General features: G+C 43.1%; 1 protein-coding gene across 3 annotated transcripts in view; it reads right to left on the minus strand.

The window, feature by feature from the left end:
• LOC115201279 (myosin-16) overlaps positions 1 to 8,343 on the minus strand; it is a 48,857-nt gene extending 40,514 nt beyond the window's left edge. Inside the window, exons 1-2 of one of the 3 annotated variants that reach the window (XM_029764768.1) lie at positions 8,094 to 8,343; positions 2,855 to 3,046 (exon numbers count right to left, since the gene is read on the minus strand). In XM_029764768.1, coding sequence (XP_029620628.1) covers positions 2,855 to 3,046; positions 8,094 to 8,177 — 276 coding nt within the window. In that variant the 5' untranslated portion in view covers positions 8,178 to 8,343. Of the gene's footprint in view, positions 1 to 2,854; positions 3,047 to 3,204; positions 3,283 to 8,093 lie in introns of those variants that run through there. The other 2 variants (XM_029764770.1, XM_029764771.1) reach the window with 2 other exon arrangements.
• Between the last annotated feature and the right edge of the window lie 4,844 nt (positions 8,344 to 13,187).

Genomic DNA, 13,187 nt, shown 5'->3' on the forward strand with positions numbered 1-13,187 from the left:
AACATGGGTGCCAAGTATGGATATGCATTCAGATGGATTTGGGTTGAAGGAATCTGAGTGATTCTCTTCTATCAGAGGAAGACATGTTTGTGTCATCAATGACTGTCATCAATGCTATTCCGTTTCACACCATGGTTCCGTAGTTAGTTGTTAAAAAAGTTGTAGTACAGTTTCTATGAACTGAAGCCAATGTAATATTATGTTGCACTCTGTATTTCATTCAACTTTTGGTTGGAGTGATAGTCTTATCTTCCATATAGGCAAGGCTACAAGGCTAAGCTACAGTAAGGAACTCACAGGTGCAGAAGTATACTAAGGACACAAAAGCCATTATGAAGGCTTTCTGGAAAGCCCCTATGGATGTGGAAGATTATGAAGGTAAGGTTTATGTCCCTAGACAGGATAATATCCAGCTACTTCAAACAGCTTCCTTGCCAAACTGCGTCCTTCTTCCCCCTCCAGAGAGAGAGAGAGAGAGAGAGAGAAGGCTAGAGAGATCTATGTCTATTAGATTACAGGAAAATCGGAATCTAACCACATTAGATAGTGAGCGGCTGCTGCCTTCCAGGGTTTCTATGGCAGAATAGAGAGTTGAAATTGAACAGGTGGAAAGTTCAACAAACAGCCTCTGGTTGTTTTCACAATCAAACGCTGCTGACGTGAAATGGGATTATTAAAAAAATATAAGAAAGCATATCCAAACACTCACATATCTGATCCCTTGGGCACCACCTTGGCTGGATACCTCTAAGAAAACCCTGTCTTACTCATCTTTCTCCCTTTTTCAACCTCTCTTCTGCCTTTCTCTCGCCCTGCCTCACTTCCACTCTCCACACAGTTGAAACCAGTCCAGACCCTCTTTACCCTCTTCATCACTCTCCTTCTCTACCCCCTCCAACACACACATTTGCAGTCCTTTCCTTGGGCCCCAGTACCTCTAAAACCATCCCAGACCCTCTGTACCCTCTCCTTCACACACACACACACACACACACACACACACACACACACACACACACACACACACACACACACACACACACACAGTACAGTACATCTAAACCAGTCCAGACAGTCCGGAGACTACCGTTACTAGGGAATCTGGATAGCTCTGGAAAACTACTCCACATTTATTTACCATTAGCTGTAATTGAAGGGTAAACCGAGCACTTTTCTCTGTTTATGTATCTTTGTCCTGACAAAGCTTGAAACGCAACCATTTCATTAGGCTAACTTTTACTGGGGGAGCTAAATGAGATTTTTTTACAGGGGTGTCTATAGGCAACAATTTATGGGAACATTAGAGTTGAAACAGAAACACTGTGTTAACCAATGAGAAAGATAATGCATGATGTAAAAATAACACACACACACACACTAAGAAGAAGGAATACATAATTTCCTGATGACAGAGAAAGCTGGGAGGTGGTGTCCCTCTGAGCCCCCCAGAACTCCGACCAGCTCCGACATCAGAAAACTACGAGATAATGAAGAAAGGGACAAACTTCCCTCAAAAACTGGGAAGTGCTCAAGCAGGAGAAGTCAATGCTTTTAAAGGGAAATCCAAAATAACCTGCGTGTGAACGGTCAGCCATGAGGCAAAAGTTACTACTTCAAGATTCCAAATTACACTTCAATATGTCAAATTCAGACAGTGATAAAAATGTGTGTGAAGAGAGCTGCAGTGGTACATTTTAACTCCACGATGTGTTCCATTGGAGCAGGCTGAAGGGCGGCCTGACGGGTCTGCTAAGGAAATCAGCAACAGTAATGGCCAAATCCCCTGGGCTGGATTGGAGCTTTCTTTGAAACCACTGGCAATACCACCAAAATACACTCTCTCCCTCTCTCTCTTTTCCACTCACACTAAATGATTTGCCCTGGTGTGTGTTGTCTTTTCTACAACTTCTCTAGCCTGGTCCCAGATCAGTATGTGCTTTAGCCAACATCTCTAACTGCTGTTATAATGACAGATCTGTACTGATCTGGGACTAGGCTACTACTTCTCTGCAAGTCAGAACCATAACAGCCACGGTAGCCTAATAAGTGTGATGCTTAGTAAATGCCAAACTGTTTGTCTGCTGCCTTCTTGACATAGATCTCTCTTGATGAACAGCTTTTTAATCTCATCTGGATCACCTGGATGAATAACTCAAAAAGTGACAACTTATCCTATCGTTCTGCCACCCTTGTTTTCAATGGAAGGGAGCATGTCTTTCAAAGAGTTCTCCTAGCAGTTAACCAATCAATCACTGTACTGCCTGAGGCCACAGAGCTGTATAATGCCTGTTATTGGCTCTGAGAGAATCACAATAAAAACACACAACATCTCTATCTTCTCTCTACAGTGAAACAATGTGCTGGAATGAAAACTGACGCAGAGAGAAAGTATCATTAAAACAAGCTGGTACTGACTGCCTCTTTCTTTCTCTCTTTCCATCTTTCCCCCTCTCTTTCTCTCTCTCTCTCTCCTTCTCCAGAGACATATCATTATCTAGTGAGTATTATTCGCTGGCGGTTGAAGTAATAACTACGTTCAGAATCCCTTATCATGCACAAATTTGCCCTTGCAGACACATCCCATCCATGCCGTTTGTCACATGACAAAGCTCAATGGAAACCAGATCGACTAACAACACAATGAACGACTGACAATGTCATAAAAAGTTGTGTCAACAACACATGGATAAGAGAGAGAAACAGAGGGAAGGAGAGAGAGAAACAGAGGGAAGGAGAGAGAGAAACAGATGGACAGAGATACAGACAGAGAGAGAAAGAGAGGGAGAAAGGACAACAGACAGAGAATTGGGTGAAGGTAAGGGGGAAAACAGACGTTTAGATAATGGAGACTTACAGCTCTGTATTTAGCGGCCACCTCATTCTTGTCCTTGCCGAGTTGTGCGTTTTGCTCCTCCAGCTCTTGGACCCTGGCTAGCAGACGGTCGCTCTGCTCTATAGCCCTCCTCAGCTCCTCTCTCTCCCTCATCCCTGCCTCCTGGGTCTGAGTCTGAGCTTGAGTACACTGCTGCAGCGACAGAGACCCAACCTGCAGCAATACACACACACACACAGAGACAACGCTCCTTTAGCTGGCTGGCTGGCTCTCACAGCTGTCTGGAGTCTGGACTGCTCCCCCATCCTGCCCTACACACACACACACACACACACACACACACACACACACACACACACACACACACACACCTCTCTCTCTCTCCAGATGGGGCCTTCTCCTGGCCCACTCTCTTTAAAACAATATAAAATGTCCTCCTGTGGGCTGCGGCTGCTGCTCCCCTGCTGAACCAAAGACCTCTGGACTCAGAAAGGAAAGCAAATACCTCAATACTGCTGCTGATGCTGTCGTCGCAGTGTCATCTAACAGCTCTGATATTGACAGGTGAGAAAGAGGAGAGAGCTGGGCTTATGGAAACATACACAGAGCTATAGTGTGTGGAGAGAGATAACATCTGTTCATGTTATCATACTTAACATGTACGTGGAGGAGAATCCATCAGAATAGAGCATAGTGATTCTTAAATCGTAGCTAGATCAGTCAGACATTTACACGAACACCTGATTCTGTTGTCTGTCAATGAATCAATTGATATCGTCCCAGAGGGAATTTTACTGTAATTCTCTGGAAACCCTTCCAGACCATTCCATATATTGTCCTACACAATATCTCCAGCTGTTCCTGTCACTGTAGGAGTTTCATCCTCACGTACAGTACAGTGCATTCCAGGAAGTGAGCTGTACCTGGCACGCAAGGGTCAGAGGTTAGAGGTCAGACAGCTGGTGAGCTGCTTAGTGGAGACAGATGGAGATGACAGAATGGTAATGATATCTTTACATGTTTACCAAGTACCAGACCTTGTCCATGCGTCTCTCTCATCAGCACCATATAGCCTCTGACCGTAACACATCACCTACACCAGTCCATGGGTTTTCTTTAGCTAAACAGTCCTCTATCAAAGGTTGAGCCCCCTGACAAGTTATCACAAACATACAATAACACTCTCAGTGGAATGCAGCCCGCCATGAGAAAATTGGGCCTGCTTCTCTAAATCAAATGTGTTTTCTTTCAAATACTTTAGGTGCACTTGATTGAGCTTGGCAGCTTGCCCAGAACAACAGAGCCAATGGAATTGTCCCAAAAGTGCACATCAGGCCACCTGGCACCCCAGATAATTAAGCTAAATCAAGTTATTGAAAGAAAACAAATAGTATTTTGACCTGCAGGTCTGAGTCCCAGGAACGTTCCAAAGGGATTCGAGGTGAATCAGAGGGAACAACAGAGGTTTAGGAACTAGCGCTCTCAGTCCAGTGTATAGTCAGCTCAAGTGCCCTCTCTGCTAGAGAGTCTTACTGCCAACCAAAATACAGTGGTAGAGAAGGCGTAGTGCGGTCACCAAGTTCGCAGTCTCATTCATTTGCACTGCTCAGGGAAGGGAAAATGCCACTCCTGGAGGACGGTAATGCATGCAGGCTTTTGTTCAAGTACAACGCTAATACATCTCATTCAAATAATCTGATATACTGTAAAACTAAAGGCTAGATTGGTTATTTGAATCAGATGTGCTGGGTGCACACACTGCAGCCCACTGTTTAAAGTGCATATTGGCGCAGTGGTCTAAGGTACTGCATCTCAGTGCAAGAGGCGTCACTACAGCCCCTGGTTTGAATCTAGGCTGTATCACATCCGGTTGTGATTGGGAGTCCCATAGGGCAGCGCACAATTGGCCCAGCATTGTCCGGGTTTGTCCAGTGTAGGCCGTCATTGTAAATAAGAATTTGTTCTTAACTGACTTGCCTAGTTAAATAAAGGTTAATTAAAAAATGAATTGTACTGGTGACTGAACCAATCTAAAACTGTATCTCAAATGCCACCCCAAAAGTAGTGCACTAGGGAATAGGGTGCTACTTGGGATGTACATCATGCCTGATATTGTATTTGTGTGATAAACTAAGCCAGACTATCAATGCCTTCTCGTGCATACTTGATCTCTGGAACAGCACTTCATATGAAGGTACAGAAACGTACATATTTGAAGTATTCTACATGGCACTGAAGTTATCTTGGCATGTAACCTTGGCCTGCATGCTGTCCAGAACAATGAGAAGTCTCGCAGGCATCATTTAGACTTTTACTGCGCACCAGGGCAAATCAATCTTCTCTTATTTTCTCTCTTTACCTAACAAGAATCTACAAGCAATTCTGGCTTGAGTACAAAAGCATAAATTTGTAGTTTCCTTGTGTGGAAAAACAGATGTGAACAAATTTTCCACAGCTCGATCTAAAGAAGTTTGAAAAGGAAAGCTGTGTAAAATACACACACACACACACACACACACACACACACACACACACACACACACACACACACACACACACACACACACACACACACACACACACACACACACACACACACACACACACACACACACAGCAATAGAAAACCTGTCGCAGCTTGAGCCAAGGTATCTGTGTCACTGGAAAAGAGCTGTCATTAGCCCAACTCTAACCCTAACCTCAACAAAGGGTTTACCTCTTCAAACTCATGTACAGTTTGTCAACTAACAACGACAGGGAAACATTGAGCCAAGTGTCTGTGGGCATTCACCTTGTTGTCCAAATATGATTTAAGATGTGTGTTTTTAACCAACATTGAGGATATACACACTAAGACACACCTGAACTTCCCTCGGCTACAGTCAGGTGAATAGACAGTATTTTACTTGTCAAGGCTGGATTTATCGGCGCACTTAACATCATTCTGCACATTAGCTCCATAGCCCTCAGTACTGCTAAGCATGGGGAAGATATTTAAGGTGACACATCAATGGTTCACCTTTCACATAATCACAGTGCTAAGCTATATAAGCATTGGGTATTGTCTGTGTGAATAAGGCAGCTAACCCTGATGAACTTCTGTCTTTGTTAATGTACATCCCCTTCTGCTTGATGAATGGGACTTATTGTGGAGCAGAGCGTTTGTGTTTTGACTTGAGGTGGGAGGATGTTTGTCCAATCAGAAAATGTCAAAACACATATACAGGAGCATGCATGCACACACATATGTACACATACGCACGCACACACACACATACATTTATGCAATTCGTGCACATTGTTACTTTTCAGTGAACTGATCTGTCCATTTTATCTAGATCTGTAAATAGGCCTAACAAAGAAAGAGAAAGGGAGAATCCAGAAGATACCTTTATTTTTCTCTCCCTCTCTGAACTTCACACTCACTTTTTCCAAGGACAGAGTGGCAGATCCCCAAATAAAGTCCCTCTCATTAAGTTTCTGCACTGTTAGTAATTTTATCAGTAACTTATTGTATTAACCAACAGTATGATAAAAGTGTTTGGCCATTAGCCGAAAGGTCGCTGGTTCGAATCCCAGAGCTGGCAAGGTGGGAAAATCTGCTGTTCTGCCCTTGAGCAAGGCAGTTAACTGCTCCCCGGACGTGGATTAAGGAAGTCCTCTGCACCTCTCTGATTCAGGGAGGTTGGGTTAAATGCGGAAGACACATTGCGGTTGAATGCATTGTTGTCCAACTGTAGGAACAATTCTAGTGGGAAACCAATGATATCTCAACTCCAAGATACTGCAAAGCCCTTAAATGCCTGGAATGTACAGTACTTTCCCTGCATTGACCTGAGGGTATCTGTACTGTACCACCCACTGGTTTCTCATCAGTCTGTGTAAAATAATACTAAGCCCTACAATCTTAACCTACACGGTTTCACTTCATAATAAGAAGGTTGTGATGATTTTAAGCAAGAACTATTAACATAACTCTGAACCACTACAACACATACAAAGCTAGGCTATTTCCTTAAACACACACAGTACTACTCTATACAATGCCAAGTGGTTGAACTGCAGCCCAGCCCAATCTGAAGCAGATTGGTCTGGCCTCTACCTGAACTCCAGTAGGTCCAGGTCACGGAGGTAAGCACACAGACTCTTTGATCACCCGACCACTACACATGCGGGCCTACATCTACAGGTGCTGCGTTTGATCTCTGGGTGCATGTACGCTATTTGATTGCATTAGATCAATGACATGATTGTTTTCATATGATTAGATTTCATAAGCCAAGAGGTAGAATATCTTCAGCACAGCTGTTTTGGGATGCTGAGGAATTCCAACACAGAAACATAGAACGACAGCAGTCTAATTATTAATAACTCCTGGTGATTTAATAATACTGATAATAATATCATCATCTGGAAAATCAAAACACTGTAATAAAACTCTACCTTTCAATTTTGTGTGTGTGTGTGTGTGTGTGTGTGTGTGTGTGTGTGTGTGTGTGTGTGTGTGTGTGTGTGTGTGTGTGTGTGTGTGCGTGCGTGCGTGCGTATGTGCGTGCATGAGAGAGATACAGATCCCACATGGTCTGCAATGGAGAGAGACAGGCTGATGTCACAGGCTCGTTGATCATACAGAGATATCATCCATCTCAGATCTGACTCACACACTACTGTACCATCCAATCTGAAGTACCACTCACTCTCAGTATAACTAAACACGCAAACCTGACGGAAAACTCTAATATATTACATCCTTTCAGAGAACTTTGAGACCAATATTTATTTTCAACAATTCAACCAAACTATCCCTGAATATGCTTCCTGTTTCCTCAACACAAGATGTCTTCTACATGGCTGATTGACAGTCTGTTTGCATTCCTTTGCTGCATCGGTTGAGTCTCTTCAGACAGACAACATTATCACTGTCTGTCAAAGCCATAAACACTCTCTCAAGGTTAGCTAACCACTAGGGAAGACTGTTACTCTTCCCTGCTGAAGAGGCAGCAAGTAAAACAACAAATTCCTCGTCTCATTCAGTTACTGATGTATAAGTTCACTCAGTCCCTCCCCCTGCAGGAAGAGAAGAGACCAGCACTAGACCCCCTAACTCAGGGGGTAGGCCTCCTGCAGGACAGAGGAGGGGCTGTAACCAATTTAACAAGCATGGAGAGAGAGAGAGAGAGAGAGAGAGAGAGAGAGAGACAGAAACAGAACCAGACACAGAGAAGTGGATCCAAAGAGAAGGAGGAGAGGTAATTCTTACGTGTGCCAGTGGCTTGCTGTGGATGGCGATGATGGGTCTGTACTGATGGAAGTCTGTCTGGATGACACACACTCTCTTCTCCATCCTCACATCTCTGTTTGGGAGCTACACCCCATCCTGTCTTCACCCACCGGCCTCTGGGGAGCAAGTGTGTGTGCTCGCCGGTGCTCTGGGCAGTGTGTGTGAGTTTGTGAGTGTGTGTGTGTGTGTGTGTGTGTGTGTGTGTGTGCATGTGTGCTCGCTGCAGCCCTGCTACCTGACCCTGAGAAGAACAGATCTGTCTGGAGAAAGGGAGTAAGGGGGGAGGGAGAGAGAGAGGAGGGATCTGACGTGCAAAAAGAAAACAGAAACGAGCTTGAACATTCCCCCCAAACACCTCCCTCCCTCTCCTCCCCTTCTCCTCCCTCCACACCCTCTTTAAAGCTCCACCACCCACTGCCAGGGGAACAACACACAGAGACCGTCTGCCCCCACTTCCCCTCCCCGGAGGAAAGCTCTATGTTAACCCCCTATACACTGCACAACTAAGGTGAAAATTCACAGAAAGGGGATTCAGTGAGCCTGAACCTGCTAAAAAGATAAATGATCTTTATTTGTTTGCATCTATTCAGTGTACCGTGTCAGTGTAATTAGTCAAAAGGTAATGACAGCAATGTTTTCTGTAACAGAGCTCTCTACTTTGAGTACTCTGTAATTCTGAGCACAGTAATCAGTGCAGCCAAACTGAAAATGCTGAGGCAGAATTCCCTTAATCCTCGAAATACCTGCGGATTTTCATTATAATCAAACCAAACACTGACAGCAAAACATGTTTTATTATAGCTTTACTGATCAAACACACAGGAAATATTGTACATGTATTAGAAAAGTAAAAAATGGAGTATCTACACTACTTATAAATAGTGGATTAACCCTTTAACTGTCACAGCAAGAAAAAAATATCAGAACAATTCTTGTTCTGCAAAATATGTGTATTTAGCCTCAATATAAGCTATAAATGTATAATGTTTGCTTGTAGCCGATTGAGTTGCCCAATTAGAGTAAGCAAATGTTGTATTGGAATTTGCACAGACTTTTTAAAAATCATCTAAACAAATGATACATTAATTTACATTATGTCTGCTTCATTTACTTATAATGGAAGATAGGCCTAGTTAAATGAGGACTGATATCAAATATTAATCAAATATGAACATTTGCGTCAAAATATGAATACCAGTAAAATTACATCTACAGAATATTGTGAAACATATTGAAGATAACAGGCAGACAGTAGATAATGATATGAATTTAAAGGATTTTTGTATTTGCACAGACAAAAAATTCCCATAACAAAACTGTTCTATTGTCCATTATAACTAACAATGACTTAATAGCATTCCTTTTAATGGGCAACTCAACTGCTTGGGAAAGCATATTTTTCAAGAGCTCTTAAATTTCTAAAACAACAACATATTAGTAATTTAATAATTCTTAAATTATGTTTTTAGGGGTCAACAACATTTCACAACCTTGCCATTTCCAATTTTATACACAATTAGTAAAATAATGTGTGGTAAATGAGGTTCGGTTTTGCTCACATTCACCTCCTGGTTTTCAACCATCTTTGAATGGGTGTTAAAGAATATATAGGAGTCCGATAATGAAAACCACATGATAATTTTACTAAATGGCATTGGTTGAGATGGTAAAATATGCAAAACAAAGTGAATATGTTTAATTTCATTTAAAATTGGTTGTCAACATTAGCTGAGCTGCCTGTTAAAGGGTTAACGTTTATTACTTGAAAGCTATTCTAAAGCGTTACCAACATCCATCGGTATTTCCCCACATTCATCCGATCTGTCTGTAGTCATTAAATTCTCTCTATACAAACACTTCCTACAGTACCTGACATAACCTGTCCTTTCCAGGTTAAGCTCTTAGAACTTCCATCTGACAGGACGTTTCTCCTGCAGACTACATACCAAACATCTCTACAGGCAGGGGAAGAGATAAGGACGCCATGCGTGACATTACATGTTTACTTAGTAGGTGGAAGAAATGACAGGGAGGATGATTGGTTTGTTTCATCTCGGGGCATGCAGAGGACAGGTCATTTCACTTTTTAATCACCATGACAGTCGAAAATATGAATTTCACCAGCATTATCTGACAAAGAGGATCGCATGACAGTACATTTCAGAGTTTTCCACACGCACCAGGTTGAAGCAGATGGAGTTGAAGAATTTGACCTCGGTGGAGAGTACCACTCTGGACGTCAAGTTCAGTTTACTGTACCATTTTACCTGGATGACTTTGTTAAAAGTCAAGGCTTTTTCTGCACTAGGTCAAGCTGTACCAACATTCTTGTTATGAAAACCTCTGAGACGCCATTCAATCAACACGCAGTTTGGTATTTACTGTAAGCTGCAGCTGTTTCTCATGGTGAAAGAAAAGGAGTAACACCAGTTCTTTTTTTTATTTTTTTTACCTTTATTTAACTAGGCAGGTCAGTTAAGAAAAAAATCTTATTTACCATGACGACCTACACCGGCCAAACCCGGACGACGCTGGGCCAATTGTGAGCCGCCCTATTGGACTCCCAATTACGGCCGGTTGTGATACAGCCTGGATTCGAACCAGGGTGTCTGTAGTGACGCCTCTAGCGCTGAGATGCAGTGCCTTAGGCAGACTGCTTCCACTCAGGTAGACTACTTCCACTCAGGTAGACTGCTTCCACTCAGGTAGACTGCTTCCACTCAGGTAGACTGCTTCCACTCAGGTAGACTGCTTCCACTCACGTAGACTGCTTCCACTCACGTAGACTGCTTCCACTCACGTAGACTGCTTCCACTCAGGTAGACTGCTTCCACTCAGGTAGACTGCTTCCACTCAGGTAGACTGCTTCCAGTTGTCAGAATAAGAGTTGTGTATCCTGGCAGCCAGCAGATGATAGTTTGATTGAATTCTAAAGCATTGGCTTCCCAGCCTTTATACCAACCCGTTCTTTAATAAATGTACTAAATCCATCTCCCAGTGTCCTAAACCTCTTCACCTCAGGCCTCTCAACCCTAGCCTCTGTGATAGAGCCAGTTAGATGCCGGTGGAATAATTGCTCCTCCTCCTCCATGGCTCTTGTACGGCTTATCATCAAGGTTGTGTTCTGGCTCAGGGCCACATCTCAGTGAATGGGGTTTTTGTTTGGCGTGATACACATGAAATGATAACAGCATGGGCTGTGTGTGTGTATTATAGTCCCTTTTGGGACACTGTCATAGTGGGGGGGGTTGGGGGTCAGGAGGAGGAATGATAAAAGACATCTCACAGCTTCAGTAAAACTGGGGCGGCAGGTAGCCTAGTGGTTAGAGACAGGTAGCCTAGTGGTTAGAGACAGGTAGCCTAGTGGTTAGAGCGTTGGGCCAGTAGCCGAAAGGTTGCTGGATCGACTCCTCAAGCTGACAAGGTAAATATCTGTCGTTCTGCCCCTGAACAAGGCAGTTAACCCACTGTTCCCTGGTAGGCTGTCGTTGTAAAAACTAATTTGTTCTTAACTGACTTGCCTAGATAAATAAAGGTAAAATAAAAAACTCTGCATACATGTTCATGAGACAATTACAACTGATATGTGATATGTCTGTCAATACAGTTTGAGTAATCAAATCGGTGTGCTTCGAGTCCCAAAAACTGTTGAGGAATCACCTGCAGGTCTTCAGGAGAGACACAGCTAATAAAGGAAGTCTTGGATGGTTTGATCCATGGTCATAATGCACCACATTGATTATCCTCATAGGAAGATGCTATCAAACAATCTTATATGAAGCAGAGCCCTAATGACAGGCTTTTACCTGGTAATTGCTATAATCTCACTGCCTAGTATGTGGGCGTAATGATAGGGCCCAAAGCACTGTGCGATGCCATCTCTACTGCTTCAGTTAACATTTGCTCATAGGCACAGATCTAGGATCAGCCCATCTTCCTTAGATCCAAACCTTTTTAGGAGTGAAAATCTAAAACTGACCTAGGTTCAATTTCTAAAGGTGCATCTTGGAGCTGCTCTAGCATGATCATAGCAGCAGGTCTGCTGGTGCATGACGCACATTTTTGGAATCTGATTAATTGTGGGTTGGTGCCGTGGTAACGTTTTGCCTCATACTATACAATCGCCCAGTACATCCTTCAAATAAATCATAACTCTGGCAGAGAAGGGCCCCCTCGTTTCAGTGTCATCATCCCATCGCCCTTATGACATTTCACATATGTTGTGGTCTGTATCACAAGAGTATTCAGAGGATCCGCATTGTAGTTTATTAGACAAAGTGGTTGTGGTTAGGTGACAGATTTTAAGCCATGAATGAATGAAAAGCGAGGAGAAAATACACACCAAGATGCACTGAGAGGATTTGAAAGCAGGCTTACTAAAATACGTGGTCATCACATGAGTACCAATCTGTAAGCACACATAATGCCCCAAAGCCTCATCACTGAACTGTATGATGAGTTATAGCATGTTGACATTGTGTCAGCTATGATTTGTGACTGACATTTTTTCAGGATTCTACAGTACCAGCATAAAAACTGCTTCTAATTTACAGTATGTGCTAGCTGTGGCTAACCCGGAGGTCTGAAAGAGAATCATGCATCACTAAACATTTGTTATTTCATGTGTAGAAGATTAAATACCTTACTACTGGCAACTCGTTAAAGTCATAGTTCCCACTTGCACTATCTCCATAGATCACGTAAGGGCGGTCTGGTGTTAAGGTGCTGGGATATACTACAGTATATACATGCTTTATTAATCTGTGGAGGAGCTCACAACAAGAGAAGAGACGACCGAGATGGTGGGGAGTGTAGTTCACGTTCCAGGACTGTGCATGTATAAGAACATACTGTAGGATCTTATACAAGTCACGAGATCTAATCATTTTAAAAGGAAAGTAAAGAGAGCCCCTCCAAGTCCATGTGAGACACTCCACAATATTGTGCCACGCAAATAACGAAATATGGTAGCCTACTGTTCAATATTGCAAGTCTTTGCTAGGTAAAGCCCCGCCTTCTCAGTTCACTGGTCACCATAGCAGCACTCACCCATAGCACACGCTCCAGCAGGTA

The sequence above is a fragment of the Salmo trutta genome, chromosome 10 (assembly GCF_901001165.1).
Source record: "Salmo trutta chromosome 10, fSalTru1.1, whole genome shotgun sequence".
In the NCBI taxonomy this organism is placed as follows: domain Eukaryota; kingdom Metazoa; phylum Chordata; class Actinopteri; order Salmoniformes; family Salmonidae; genus Salmo; species Salmo trutta.